This window comes from Canis aureus, chromosome 14, assembly GCF_053574225.1.
Source record: "Canis aureus isolate CA01 chromosome 14, VMU_Caureus_v.1.0, whole genome shotgun sequence".
Classification (NCBI taxonomy): domain Eukaryota; kingdom Metazoa; phylum Chordata; class Mammalia; order Carnivora; family Canidae; genus Canis; species Canis aureus.
The window spans coordinates 42,654,585-42,670,682 of NC_135624.1; the positions used below are offsets into that span (position 1 = coordinate 42,654,585).

The 16,098-nt window shown below is 39.1% G+C and overlaps 1 protein-coding gene across 7 annotated transcripts in view; it reads right to left on the reverse strand.

Annotated features, from left to right (window-relative positions):
- Positions 1–16,098, reverse strand: part of ATP8A1 (ATPase phospholipid transporting 8A1) — a 224,216-nt gene that overhangs the window by 111,635 nt on the left and 96,483 nt on the right. For all 7 annotated transcript variants that reach the window (XM_077847881.1, XM_077847879.1, XM_077847877.1 and 4 more), the window contains 5 exons: positions 15,896–15,968; positions 13,504–13,609; positions 11,981–12,063; positions 7,576–7,625; positions 2,933–3,002 (listed from right to left, as the gene is read on the reverse strand). In XM_077847881.1, the coding sequence (XP_077704007.1) occupies positions 2,933–3,002; positions 7,576–7,625; positions 11,981–12,063; positions 13,504–13,609; positions 15,896–15,968 (382 nt within the window). The remainder of the gene's footprint in view (positions 1–2,932; positions 3,003–7,575; positions 7,626–11,980; positions 12,064–13,503; positions 13,610–15,895; positions 15,969–16,098) is intronic.

The following is a 16,098-nucleotide window of genomic DNA, read 5'->3' on the forward strand; positions in this document are numbered from 1 at the left end:
CACAGCCACAGTCTCCCCATGTTATGTTCTAGATGGACTCTTCGGTACTGTTCTCTGATTCACTAACTGCACCCCTGCCACTGTTTAATTTAGACTGTATTCCATTTATCTGATGTTTTCTTTTAAATTTATGATTTCCAATTTAGCTCACACATATGCCCAAACCTCCCATTTATTTCTGCTTAAGAATAGTTGTGATTTTTTTAGAAAAATCATATTGAGCACTAAACATCCTTGGTCAGACAGGTCTATACACATGATTTCACCTGGCATGAATCCACGTCCAGTTATTTACGTGCTTGTTCCCTCTTTGGCAGGAGATTTCCTCTTGTGTCTCCACGTGTTGCGCTGCCTGGTTGTGCACAGCCCTATCCAGTGGTTTTATATAGAGTTGGCATGAATTTTTCTCAGCTTCTTCTCATGATTAGGAAGCTCACCACTGTCTCAGGCATCAAAGAGGGGAGGCTGGCTCTCATCCACATTTTACAGAAAGCACTATTTGCCCCCACTAACACTTAGAAACCAAACTCCAACCACCAACCCCTGATTCTGACCCAGGGCCTGGGACTCCCACCCCGCTCAACCCTCTTTATATCCATCTCATGTATTTGGAATAGAGGATATATGTCAGAGTCTGAACAGACTGTGTCAACCGGACTGGAAAGTATTATCGCTGACTCCGTAGAGGACGTTTCTACTAAAGTCTCTGTGGCACTCGTCACTGTTCATTATTCACTCTACCAGGGAATCAACACTCCTCAGACTCTCCTCCAAGTCTGATCTCTCTTCCTATATCCTCTACTCTTCACCCTTTGCCCTCCTCTTCTCCATGTAGTATTTCCTTCTTACAAGGTCTCATCCATCCCCTGCTTTCACCTTCCAGCTACACTTGCTAATTTCTAAATCCGCATCTGCACTCCAGATTCCTTCCCCTGTGAAATCCAAGCCATCTCTGCCTCATGGCCCAGATGTGGCTCCCAACCCTCTACCGTGGGAAGTGGCACTACTTTGTCTACCTGGCCAAGTCCAAATCGGGTCATAATCCTCGGTCATGGTTTCCCTACCACGTACATGTAATTAATGACTAAGTCCTAAATCTCAGTCTACTCAATCCTCTCTGCAACTGCCTGGGTTCAGATCCTTATCAACTCTCGAACTGTGGTCCCTAGCATCAAGGGTAACTCAGTATGCAACTTTCTGTCTTCAGTCATCTTCCTAAATGGCATCAGAACAATTCAGAAAAAAGTACAAGTTATCGAGCATGAAAAACCCCCCAGGACCTAACACACGCCCACCTTCCCAGCCTTGAGCCTGCTATTCTCTGCCAAACTACATGCAGTTCTCAAGTGTACTTTGCCACTTTGCACATTTCAGCCTTTTTAGTAGTCAACCACATTTCATGGCCAACTTGGGAGGGAGGGGAAACAATGCAATAAGCAAGTTAATGTATGCAGACCACCTCCATGATTAGTCAAAAAGGAAGTCCAATGTTTTTATTTTTTATTCAATGCTTTTAACTCCCTAAACAGAGGTTCTAGATGGAAGATTACTCAAAACTAAGAAAGAAAGGATGTGTGTTGGGTGTAAACCGGGCGCATAATCATTTAAAGGAGAAGGTCTTAAGGCTCTTTATTCCCTTATCACTAAATGCTATCACTGGAACATGGAAGAGCTTTACAATACACCTCAATATTGTATCCTAAACTTCTCTTTATATATATAAATATTATATATAATATATAATTATAATATTTAATATAATTTATAAGTTAATAAATTTATAATGTATATATAATTATAAATTATAATTCATATATAATTCATATATAATATATATTTATAATAATAAATTACATATATATATATATATATATATATATATATATATATATATATATATTCTGTGACTAGGCTTAGTTCCTGACAAATGTTGGGTCTTATCTTCCTTTCTCCAAAATCCAGTTTCAAGTCTGGTAGATAAACTGCACGTAATGAATAAATATTAGTTGTTTCAATCAACAACCACAGCATTCTAAAACTAAATTTATGAGACATCATTAAATAATCCTACCAAAATGCTTTAAAACCACAGCATCCCAAAATGGCATTTTAATGCTTTAAAACCAAGGCATCGAAAAACATTTTCAACAAAAATTTAAGTTAATAAGCTTTGGTTTCCTAATAAGTGCAGTTTCCAAGTTTCATTTACTAGATCAAGGTTTTTGATTCTATTTAAAATTGGAAAGTTCCAAGTTGGTTAAGTTACCTGACTAGTTTCCAAGTAGACCAGGTACCTGGAAAGGATAATTCAGAAGGAAAATACTAATTTTAGGAATAAAAGGCAGGTCTGGTCAGTAGACTCCTCATTTTTCCAAGAGCATAAACAGATTTTAACTAAGGAAATTCACTCTGAATGACATTTTACTATTTCTGTCACTATAATCTGCCAATACACCAAAGCCAACCAATAGTCAGAAATTCCGTTATAATTAAAACATGCAAGACAAATGGTAATAACCCTATGATGAAATTACAGTAGTAACTATGATCCATTCCCCCCCCCTTTTTTATGGTTTTTAAAAAATTACATTCAAACTGGTAGGGATCCCTACATTTCTAATAAAATTCCCAGGCATTTTCTGATTTAATTGTCTTTTAATATATTTTATAACATAAACCTCAAAGATTGTGTATCAAGATTGAATTATATGAGTAAGCTAGGCCAAATTTTTTCAAAGCACCAAATTTACCCAGAAGGAATTCCACATTTCACCAGAAGAGGCTCAACACTATCACTATAAAACACCAAGGAAAGTGGATGTCAGCAACTTTATGCTAAACATCTGTGTTACATTTCCACAGCAGAATGCTGAACGTATACATTATAAACCATCATAAATCAAAACTGTAAAAGGCAAAAATAAAAACTTACAGCTCCTTTGCAGTAAAGTCGTAACTTCCCGGATGGTGTGCGAACAATCACGGACATTCTTTTTCTAGCGCTGAAAGAAAGAGGTTTTCCATAATGTGTCATCGTACCGAGGATACGCATATGTATGTTTGTCATGCCTCACATATTTTAATACTCGCAATGAAAAATAAATTTTACCAAATTATGAGCCCTGTCCTTCCACATATACAAGCCATCCCCTGGGTGTGTGGTGGGGTACCTTTGAGACTTACATTATGTTTTTTAAGGCACCAGGGTACCAGCTGCTGCCCTAGAGGAATCATTTACAAAATGCATCCTGGGAAACTGCAGGAGTTAGTACCCACCTGGGCAGAAGAATATTCTGGTTCAATGTTTTCAGATTTAAAAAAATATTTGGGTTGGTATCTAAGGGCAAATTATATGTTATGGCTTTTAACATACACAGAAATAATGATCCACCTAGAGCATATACCCAAATCACACAGAAAGGCAAGCGTGGGCACTTAAAAACTGACTTAAGCATGCACCGCTATTATCTTTCAATGATTATTAGCGAACCCCTGGCATCACGTAAAAAAAAAAAATCTATTTGCATGACAAAGTGAAGCTGATGAGCACAGACATTTTAATACCGTGTCAGCAATACAGAACCGGGTGGTGACACGTAGGGCATCTCTGGTGACAACGAGGCAGCAAGTAACGGTGAACAACCCACCGGCACCGCACCGCACAGGACGAGCCTCACTTGGAAGGAATGGCGTTTAGGCATTCTTTCCAGAAATCAGGGCAATAAAGGACTTCTCAAGTGTCTGTATCTATTTGTTTTACCTCAACATTCTGCCTAAAAACGGAGATGAGCCCAGTATGAAATAGGACATTAGACAGGGAGTCCTGGCCCCAGGACAGTCAAGGGTTTCTTTCTGAGGCATCCAGAAACATCCAGTCCTCTCTCTCTCCATCTCCCCTCTACGTTAGTGCCTCCGATCAGCATTCCTGCGCTTATGGAAGACGTATAATTGGAGCCTTCTCGTTACGGCCCTGCAGACTCCACCTTCTATGTCAGCCCTCCTGCGTGCCTCTCTCTAACCCAACTTCAATGACAGGTGGCCCCAAACTCATCAGCTTTCCTGCTCTCATCTTCTCCAGGCAAAACTCCCAAATCCTGGGTAAACGGGAACCCTTCTGCGGCATCACAGAGGATGGACACAGGTGGGGTGAAAAGTTGCTGGGCCACCGAGCTTAGGAAAGCCAGGGCGCAAGGCTACCATGCTCCCCACTGGCCTGCAACTTGCCACCTCCTTCTGGTGGCTTTGTCTCACCGTCTGCAGGGCTCGCAGCACCTTCTCCGCTCTCCATGCCCGTGACAAGCCCACCTACTCCGGACCCTAGAAATTTTTGCAATTCACCTTGGTGGAAGCCCCAGACAAGAATTTCTTGCTCTTTCTGCCATTAAGACCTAGACATTCACACAGCTGTCTGCTGGGCACCATCCTCTCCGCCTCTTTTCCCAGACCATGGAGCAAGTAATTCTTTTCCCCTCAGAGGCCTTCCTTTCCTACGTGCTGGGAACCCCTCTCTTCCTCAGGCACATCCCTCCCAGAGTCACGCTGCTTTCCCAGTCTGCATCTTCCCCTCCAGCTGGGTCTCCCTTATCAGTACGTAACGGGGTAAGGGTCTCCATCCTGGAAACCCAGGCCCGCACAGCCCACCCCATGGAGCCACTTCCCTTCACAAGTCCACCCCCCATGGCCACTGTACCTGCGGCTTCCCCTTGCATCCCCTGCGTGCTACCGTCAGGCCCACCTGGCTTCTTTCCTGACCTTCCCCCGAAGGGCTCCGGTCAGCAAGTACTGCCCACCTTCAGCTCACCACCCCTGCTGTAGTCTCTGACACGGATGATCACTGCCACCTCGAAAAGGATCCTCCTCTCTGACCGTTCCCCTCTCTTTATCTTCTACATCACTAAGCACGAAGCAGTCTCTTTTGCCGATTCCTCTCCTCCTAATCAACTCTTAGAACTGGGACACAGTCACAGGGCGATCTTCAGATTTTCTTGTTCCCCTCACCTCCTATATTTTATATCCAGGAGATTCAACTCATTTTTGTGGCTTTGATTACCATTTACAGGCCAACAACTACCAAGTTAATATTTTAGCCACAGGCTTTCCTTGCCTCCCAGCCTTCACCTCCCACGGCCCACCTGTGGCTCCTCCATCTGCGTATCTCACGGGCACCTCATCTAGTCACTACTCCTCCTGTAAGTACCATCTGTATAAACGGAACCTCTTCCCACCCAGCTGTTCAATCAGAGACTCTAACCCCTCCCTTTTTTCTTCTTTCACCTCCAACCCATCCCAAAGGCCCCCTGACATTCTTCCAAAAGGTATCTGGACTCTATCAACTTTACTTTCTTTGTGCTACCATCATCCTCATCTAAACCACTAATGTTTTTTCCAGAGTCTCTTTTAATACCACCGTAGTCACTTTTCCCCACTTTCAGCCTCACACCTACTCCCATCACTGAATCCCAACAAGATCTTAAACCCCCAATCTTCTTTTATTTCTCTTCGTGGTGCTTTAAGGTATGTGCTGATAAACAAACATACCCAAATGCTAACTGATATACTACTTATAATTATCTGCTGGTATAATGCAAGTAGACTTAGGAAAAACAGCCACTTTGACATGAAAAAAAGAAAAGGGTGGGGGATACATTTTGGAAATACTCTATTACAGTTTACTCATCAATGTCTCATGCATTTTCCCTTGAGCCCTTCGGTGCATACAAGTGAGGAAAAACAGTGTTTAAGTAACACATTAGACAGACCCTATTATTTTTGATATTAACCAATGGCACATGGTCACTCCCAACCAAGACAGCCAGCAAAGTTGTCATAGAAAAGAAAATGCCAAAAAAAAAAAAAAGAAAGAAAGAAAGAAGGAAAGAAAGAAAGAAAAAAGAAAAGGAAATGCCTTTTCCTTTTTTTTTTCCTTCCAAGAAGTTACATGTCTTTATCATTTTCTTTTAGTTTTTATGTAAATTCTAGTTAGTTAGCATACAGTGTAATATTAGTCTCAGGTGCACAATTTACTGATTCAACACTTCCATACAACACCCGGTGCTCCTCACAAGTGCCCTCCTTAGTGCAATCTTACTTATTAACCCGTGCCCCCAGCCACTTCCCCTCCGGTGACCATCAGTTTGTCCTCTATAGTTAAGATTCTGTTCCTTAGTTTCTCTCTTTTCCCCCTATGATTGTTTGCTTTGTTTCTTAAATTCCACATATGAGTGAGATCATGTGGTATTTGTCTTTCTCTGACTTATTTTGCTTAGCATAATATCCTGTAGCTCCATTCATGTCACTGCAAGTGGCAAGATCTCATTCTTTTTTATGGCTGAGCATTATTCCATTGTGTATGTGTGTGTGGGGGGGGCATCTTTATCCATTCATCAGTTGATGGACATTTAGGCTTCTTCCATAATTTGGCTATTGTTCATAATGCTGCTATAAACATCAGGGTACATGTGTCCTCTTAAATTAGTATTTTTGTATCCTTTGGGTGAATACCTCGTAGTGCAATTACTGAATTTAGGGTAGCTCTATTTCTGACTTTTTGAGGAACCTCCACACTGTAAGAAATGCCTTTTCTAGTCAATGTACAAGCTTGCCTTATGGAGAAGAAAGTTCTAGGTGAACATTTATTTCCTTGAACAGCAGGGTTACTTCCTGGTTGTGGCTTGGCTTTAAGTGTCCTGTTAATAGTGATGCAATCTTTAAAGGCCATCCTGTCTGTTAACTGAGGCCCATTTACCATTAATAGGTTATCTAGGCCCATAACCTAGAGTGTAGGTTAGTTCAGAAACTATATAGTCAAGCAAAAATAAAAAACCGAACTCATAGAGATGTCACTGATCATTATTAGAAGGTCTGTATTATTTGACCTTAAAAAATAAGTTAAGTAGGATATTCTCCTTGATTTCTGATTTTTCCTACTAGATGGTAACTGGTTTTATACCTAACAGAGAGATGGATATGGTTTCTGAAATCCCAAAGATAATTAGATACAATGAGCACAGAATTAGACTGCTGGGTTCCTAACTCTTGATTCAGCTTCAGCACACATAAATCCTGCAGCCTCTAAGTATAATGATGTTTCCAGATCACCAGCCATAAGACTCCTGGTCCTATACCCCACAGTTGTGATGCAGACCGGCTACATTCAAAAATATTTTTACACTGCCTCCAGGAATCATGTCTTGTAATATTCTGAAGGTAGGTGTTAATGATTTATCAGCAGCTATGACAATTACAAACTATACTGCAGATTTTAACTTAATATCTTTTCTAAATAAATTTAGTTAAATAAAAAATAAAACAGGGACGCCGGGGTGGCTCAGTGGTTGAGCATCTGCCTTTGGCTCAGGGAGTGATCCTCGGTCTGGGGACCAAGTCCCACATCGGGGTCCCCACAGGGAGCCTGCTTCTCCCCCTGCCTGTGTCTCTGCCTCTCTCTCTGTGTCTCCATAAATAAATAAACTTAAAAAATACAATAAATTATACCTTTTAGTTATTTAAAAAGGAAAAAGCAAAAATATACAGAAATTTATCTTACAGATAAAAATCACAGAGCAGATGCTTTACCTGGTGAACTCCAGAACATTGAGTAATTCGTATCTTTCCTCTTGCCCCAGCTATAAAGGAAAGGAACACGTGATTACATCCAGTTGGAAGTATCTTTGGCTTCTTGGAAATAAACCCTGCATGCATGAAGTTTTAATGTAAAAAATAATACAAAGCGTTCCTTCTGAATATATCCTCTAAGTGGATTCATTAACTTTCGGATTAAGAGAGAGGGCTGAATAGTTAGTTTAGTTTCTGTCTTTAGTTTAGTTTAGTTTCTGTCTTTCTCAAAGCCTCACTAAAACTATAGCAAGCACTTCAAAAAGAAAGCAGCTTACAATGGCATGAAAAAAAGAAAAGAGACAATATCACCAGAAATTTGGAAGCTAATTTGGAAATTTTTCTAAATTTGGAAATTTGGAACGCAGATTAATGAGTGGATGCATCTTAGTAGATACTGAGAAGCTGAATGCTATAGTGGTCATGGGAAAAGCTGAGAACCCACCTGATTGTTACCACATAATCCTTAAGCGGTTTAAGGATGTGAAAGTGCAGATAGCTCTAGAATTGTGAGGTAATTGTGAAGCAAAAGAGGGGCCTAAATTGGGGAGAACTTGGTAAGCACCGCTTGAAAAGCAGCTCTCAGCACTGGCCCTTCCTTTTGTCTAGAAGAATCTTTTGTCAAGAAGTTGACTGGCACAGCTGAAGACATGGCATTGTTACCACATTCATATTAAATGCCGAGCCCCAATATCCCAACCTACTCAGCCAAACCTTCCCAGGCAGAAATCAAGAGATTACTCTCTGGGGAATTCAACGAGGCCAAGGGAAGTCTTAGAGGTACAGACGCCGACTTCCCAAATTAATCCCACCAGACCACCCTACAGTGAAGCCCAGTACAGACAAATAACCCCCTCAGGCTCTGAATTGCCAAACTTGCTTTCAAGGTCTCCCGTCTTGACCGTAGGAGTACCAGAGATTAACAAATGCTAACAGAGATGTCCAAAACCAATGGATAAAAGCAATTTGGAGGAAAAAGAATTCAAAACCAAAATTTCCTACAGATTGTTGAAGTTTCAGGTCTGGGTTTCCTGATGGGCAGGAGAGGGTGGCAAGCAGGTCCCGGATGCCTCTTCACTTTAATTTCAACACCAGACTGAAGTAGTTTGTCACCTGTGTCATATGTGGCATTTTCTATTCTATTAGCTGGATTACTGTGGCTTTCTGGTGGCATAAGACTTTTTCACAGTGTTCCATACCCTTGGAAATACTGGCTGCATTAGCCAGTATATGCTTTTTAATGGGACTCATGAAAAAAATGTGGGAAACAGTTGTTTATAATAATTCTTATGTTTTTGTGATTAATGTTTACAGTCTGGTTGCTTCTCTTTGGTCGTATGGGAGGAGACTGGCCTTATTATTCTGCAATTTGTGTCAAAAACCTGGTAGAGTCTACTATACATCCATATGCAAGGGACACAGTAATTAGATGCTGCTCTGTTCTCCTCAGTGGAAAATGAGAAACTTTGGGAAAGAACATCTGAAAGTTGATATTTAACTTTTGGTGAAGTACACTTTTCCCAAAACCAAAATCACTGCAGTGACAGTTTGAGACCATTTTATATTCTGGTAAAAACTATAGTTCAAGTAAAGCCTTGTAAATGTTTTGTAATTAAAAGCTTTGTTAAACACTTGTAAAATTGTTTTAAATGAAAATTTCAAAAAACTATTATTATTTCTCTCAGAGAAGTAATATAAGTTTGACTTTCATGAAACAAGAACAGGATACTATTAAAAAGAAATACTGAAAGAACAAAAGCCTTTCAAAACCAAAAATACAGAGTAGAAATTAAAAAAAAAAAAAAAAAGAAAGCTAAGACAAAGCTGATGAAAACTTCCAAAAAGCAGAGCAAAAAGGCAAAGATACAAAAAGCAGAAGTAAAAAGTTAAAGATTAGTTCAAAAATTCTAAAGAGAGACAGCAGGGCAAAGAGAGGGAAGGAAAATGGAATTATTCAAGAAAAATTTCCCAGAACTGAATTTTCCAAATGGAAATGGACCCACCAGTGCTCAGTACAGTGGGTTAAAGATATTCCCACTAAGGCACACTGTCATGAAAAACCCAAACTCTTGGGACAAAGATCCTAGGACCTTCCAGAGTATGGGGCAGTAGGTAGGGCAAGTCACAAAAGATGTGGAATCACAATAGCTTCTGATTTCTCAGGTATACTGGAAACCAGACAATAGTGGAAAAATAAACATTTCTAAGGAAAATGATTTCAATCCTGTAATTCTATATTCATCCAGACTATCAATTACATATAACAGTAGGATGGAAAATGTTTAGACTTGAAAGGACTACAAACTAAATTACTCTCCATGTAAGAGTAAATCCACTCTGTGATAAAGAGTAGATTTCCACCAAATCCACTAAAGGATGTATTTTAGTAAGAGTAAACTAAGAACAAGGCAGACATGGGATTTAGGAATGAAAGATCTAACACAGGAAAGAAGTAAAGAAAGTCCTCGGGGAGGTGATAAAGCAATCCCAGGATGATAACCATGAACAAAATGGTGACCCATCAGCCAGTGCATCTCAGAGCTGGAGATCAGGAGCGAGACCTATTTAGGGCTATCGTTACCATGTCCTCTGCTTTGGGAGGTACTTTTTAACCTAAAGAATCAAACGTGACACGTGTTGCATCCAAACAAGGTAGTTCACTAAGAAAGAAGATTTGAGATTCAGGAAATAATCCCACACAGAAGAAAATCCAAAGGGATTCCAAGTATTGTAGAAGTATTAGAACTGGCATAGACCAAAAAGAATGGTGGACTTCTAGAGGGATGGGGGTGTCTCAAGGTAGGAACTGCCATCTGACAGACTACCTGGTGCGACTGTACTTGTAGGAGTGTACTAGGGAGATATGGGAACAATCACGAATAGGTAGAAAGAAAATTCGTCAATTGAAAAAAAAATAAGGGACTTCTTCTTTACTTCTTTAGGAAACAAAGGAAAAATTATTTTCAGGAAATAATTTATGTCAGGATATATAAAATTAAAAAAAGGGAAAAAATGCTGAATACAAAAATGTTCAACTATGAATATTGGTTTAGGCATAAAAAGCACTAAATAATGATTTTTTTAAAATGAGATGCAACTTATATACAAAAAGCACATAGACCTTAAGTGTATAATTTAGTGTAAACTGTGTCATTTACAGTGGAATGCTGGTGTGACCACTACCCCAATTGAGATGTAGAACATTCCCATCACCTCGGAAATTCCTTGTGCTCTCCTCCAATCTATCTCCTCCCTGACCCCGAGGCAATCACCACTCTGAATTTTATCCCCGCATCATTCCTGTCTCATCTGGAGAGAGTATGCACTCCTTGGTGTCTAGCTTTTTCTGCTCCACATAATGCTCCTGAGGTTCATCCATGTTGTTGACGGATCAGTAATTCCTTCCTTTTTACCATTTGGATATTTCATTGTATGTGTATATCACAATTTGCTGATTCCTTCTCTTATTGATGGATGTTTGGGTTGTTTCCAGTGTCTGACTACTCTGGATAGAGCTGCTAAGAACATTCCATCAGGTATCTGTTTGTGGACAGAAACTTTCATGTCTTCTGGGAACTATGAGTAGAATTACTGGGTCAGCGGCATGTTTACCTGCGTTAGGGAGCTCTACAAGGTCTCCCAAAGGGCTCACGCCTTTGGAATGACTAACAACATACAGGTGTTCCACTAGCTCTGTATTCTCACTAACATTTGGTGCTGCCAATGTTTTTAGTCTTGGCCATTTTAGTGGGTATATAGCATTTCACTGTGATTTTATTTTGCATTTCACTGATGACTAATGATTTTTTTTTTAATGTGCTTAGTGGCCTTTCTTTTTTTAATTTATTTTTAATTTTTTATTGGTGTTCAATTTGCCGACATATAGAATAACACCCAGTGCTCATCCCGTCAAGTGCCCCCCTCAGTGCCCACCACCCAGTCACCCCCACCCACCTCCCCTTCCATCATATACCTTCTGTGAAATGTTCATTTGAGTCTTTTGCCTATTTTAAAAATTATGTCTGAATATGTGTTTAACTAAAAGCTGTAATATTATTATAGTAAATATATACCAGGAAGGGATAGTGAGTCAAGAGAGATAAGTTCTCATTTAACACAACAGAACAGAAAGTCAGGAGTTATAGTCAAATGGAAGAATCAAAACATATTAATCACATGTTTCTGAAAATATGAGATTCATAAATGCCTGAAGAAGAAAGAGATAAAAGAAAGTGGTTGCTTCTGGAGAAGGCAACTGGAGTAGGGAACCTCTACTTTCTTATCATCCTTTGATATTATTGTATCTTTGAAGTTATGCATATGTTATTATTTTGATGAAAAAGAGACTTAAAAATAAATAACTTACTGAATCTATAATCACCGAGTCCGGCGTTCTTCCAGTGAAAACAAAATTCAGTTGCTTGGCTGCTCTGACCAATGCTCCCTCATCTGTTTTAGGAAAACAGGTGAAAGCAAATACATGGTGAGATAAAAAAATTATCCCTATTACAACCGAAATACATTACTATAATTTCTACTTAATTGTAAAAGAATTAAAATTTTGTTTATTCTGGCCTCTGTTACTGAAATCTATTTCTTTCAGAATTATATGATAATGCCAAAGGAATGAGTAGAGTCATTTTAAGGATCTGAGACATGTATGGCACTGGAAGTCCTATTTCACTGTTGGTCAACTCACCTAAGAAGGAAAATTTAAATGTCACCTTGGTTCAGAATATTCTCTAAAAAAACCTTTCTCAAAATAAATGCACAAGATTGTTTTACATTTTATGCTTTTCCTCCTAAAACACTAAATGTAGAAAAATACTAATTGAGGACTCAATTTAGGTAGCTCAGTGGTTTGGCGCCTGCCTTTGGCCCAGGGCGCGATCCTGGGGTCCCGGGATCGAGTCCCGCATCGGGCTCCCGGCATGGAGCCTGCTTCTCCCTCCTCCTGTGTCTCTGCCTCTCTCTCTCTCTCTATGTCTATCATAAATAAATAAATCTTTAAAAAAATGGATATAAATGCACTAGGTTATACACCTGAAACTAACATAGATAACACTGTGTGTCAACACTACTCAAAAAAAAAAAGGAGCTTAGACAAGGAAAGAAATGGATATAAATGAATCGATGTTTATTTTATTATACATTAATTACTTTCATTGCCATATTGTATCAAACTTTCTTGTTGCTGAGGGTAGGGTGTGGGATTAGGAACATTCACATAGTGTCCATCCTAAGAATATGAGATGTAATTTTTTTTCTGCTTCTTAGGAATTTAGTACATTCTGCAAGGTCACGGGTGCTGGTTTAGAATACAGTTAAAACATTTAAAGGTCTTTAAAGTATGTTGCTTCTTTCCTAAAATCTTGCAATTATCATATTGACTGTCCAATTTTACACTGAAAATAGGTTTAAAATCAAGCTGAGACATTAAACATTGATAACCATGCTAATATGCATTTTATGGCATCCCTTTCAAATGGGTGAACTTTCTTCATCCAAAAAAAATACACAAAAGTTCCTTGATTATCATTTCCAAAAGATGGAACAGATTATTATTACTTCCAAAAGAGGAAAGCAAAATTGTTATTTTCAAAGAAGAGAATAGTTACTATATGTATAAAAAGGTACTTTATATTTGTGTGAATTTTCTCATTCAAATTTCTATGCAATTTATGTCATATGCCAAAAATATATAACCTTATACACATACATACTTAATTCTGAAAGCTAGGTTATTCTAATTGATAAACACACTGCTATTATCTAAAACATACAAGTTGGCTATTTTGCTTTTTCAAATTAAACTGATTTTTCTCTAGACAACATCAAATTTCAGAATAATTCCCACTGTAAAACTACATTATAAATCCTTCCTTGTACCTGGAGATGCTGCTTGGTAAATAATCTTGTCACCTTCTCGCTCTGGCACTGCTGTGTGACAAACTGCCATCATTGTAAGAAATTCACATATTATAGGTGCAGTTGGCTGTAAGAAATAAACACAATTCAACCCTTTCACTTAAACATTTTGACACTAATGGCAGCAACATTACTTCATGTCTATTAAGACTGGCTGTTGAGCACTGAGGTGTGAAGTTATTGACAACAAAGAAGTCAACATCTATTATGAAGAAAATACATTTTTAACCAAAATCATTCGCTCTTACACTCTCTCTCACTCATTTTCCAAACATTTACACAAAACAACTTGGTGGTTCAAATGAAAATAGCCCAGTGATAAAAAGGCAGATAGGGTCAAACCCTGTCCTCAGAAAATAGGGGAGAAATTCTAAAATGCTCATTTACCTGGATCTAATTCCTGATTAGATTTAAACTTTTGGCATCTGTTCTCACTGGGGTTCCACCACTTTGTGTTGGGGTGATGACCTTAACCTGACACATGTTTTACTAAATAAAAAGAATTGGCTGAGCAATTGTTGTGTACAACGGATTCTCAGAGACTGAGGAAGACATAGAAGTGGATCCTTTCTGCAAGGAGTTTATATAAGAAAAGAAGCCAGATTTTTTAAAATTTTATTTTGTATTTTTTATTTTTTTTTTTAGGTAGGCTCCATATCCAGTGTGGAGCCCAACACGGGGCTCAAACTCATGGCCCTGAGATCAAGAGACAGATGCCCAATGGACTGAGCCACCCAGGTGCCCCAGAAGGTGCAGACCTTTTAAATTAAATATCTTGCTGCTAATGAAGAGAAATATCAAATAAAAAGATTCTTCTATGCTCTTGGACAAAAAACAAAAACAAAAACAAAAACAAAAACAAAAAACAAATGGGAGTGATTGGAAAGGCAAATCACAACGAAAAATCTGTTTTCAGGTTAGTACAGCGGAGAAAACAGACATGGTTCCCGCAGTGCAAAGTGTAACTTGTGGGGATGAGAGAACGGAGATAAATACACAAATATTTACACATAGTGTGAAAGGACTACAAGGGAGAGAATGTGCAAATACCATGTAACGTGATTTGGGCCAGTCTGCGGTTATTCTCAAGATAATGTGATACTTAAAACTGAGGTTTTAGCTTCACGAGGAATTGAGCCAAGAGTTTTGCAATCCGATAAGACTGAAAAGATCCTACTGAAGGAAAGAATGAAGTGTGTTTGAGAAAACAAAAGCCATTACGGGCGTGAGGAGAAGGAAAGGAAGAGAGACCCAGGCGAGGTTGGTGACTTGCCAGGGGCCAGACCACGTACCTCTGGAAGGTAGGCGGGAAGCCAGAGGATGGTTTTAAACAGAGAAGCCATGGGATTTGATTTCCACGTCCATCATTTCAGTTGCCACGTACAACAAGAATCGGAGGGAAACAAAAGGGTACAAGGACACTGGCAACTGTACTGGGACTTGTGCACTGGTGCAAGGATGCTGGCCGTCTGGACTAGGGGATGGAAAGTGAGAATGAAGTCAAGAAGACATTTAGGGTATATTCTAGAAGCCACTACTGATAAGGGCTTGGCCACCCTATGCAGCTGGAGATGGATGGAAGAAGAGGAATCCAAAGCAGCTCTTAAGTCCCTAGAAAGAGAATTAAAATAGGTGACGAAGCAACGTGACCCTGAAAACACAGAGGGGAAGAGGTGGTGTAGGTCTCGTGGGTCCTGAACCCCATATTCTATTAAAATCTCTTTTAAGAAGAAAGGCGACAAAAAAAAAAAAAAAATACCTGTAGGGACACCTTGCTAGAGCTCCACCCAGGGGCACAGGTTAGTAAGATGACCAGTGCTGAAGGACCATGTTTTGAGGTAGTGAGTTCAAGTTCTGATAGAGCGAACTTGAAGTGATGATGAGAGCAGGCTCGAGGGCTTATCCTCCAGGAAGCCAAACTGTCTGATCCGATGGAATTTTACTAAGTGTCAAGTAACTTCATAGGTACAATGGTCACACTGGGTGGAAATTTCTAGAGTTCTTATTGTGTAGATTGGGCACTGGCCTATCATTTTGAGCAGGTAATTCATTTCTACAGATATTCTGAGATGGTAAGCAGTGAGCTGTTTCATACACACAGAATTCTATTGATGATTTAATATTAGACGTTTTGAAAAGATAGTATACTGATTAACAAGATTTTCAAAATTAAATTCCTAACAGCCATGAATTTGTGTGAGCCGAGTAAAAAAGATTAAACAAGAACAGATTTTGGTAAGTATTAAACATGATCACGAAACAAAAAAAAATATATAAACATGGAAGATAATTCACAAAGAGACTCACTAGCTTTCACTCATTAACAAAAAGATAATGGTTTTACGTTGCTTACATGATTATTTTGGAGGTTTTCCAGCAATGACGAATCACTAAACGTTTTTTCGTCTCCAAATTGTGAGCTCTGCCTGAAGGAGAAAATGGAGCAGACCTGGTTCATTTATACAAGCCATTGATCTATTTGTAACTTATTTCTTAAATAAATCATTATTCTTATTAAATAAATCATTTATTCTATTAAGCAAACGCTTAACAGAT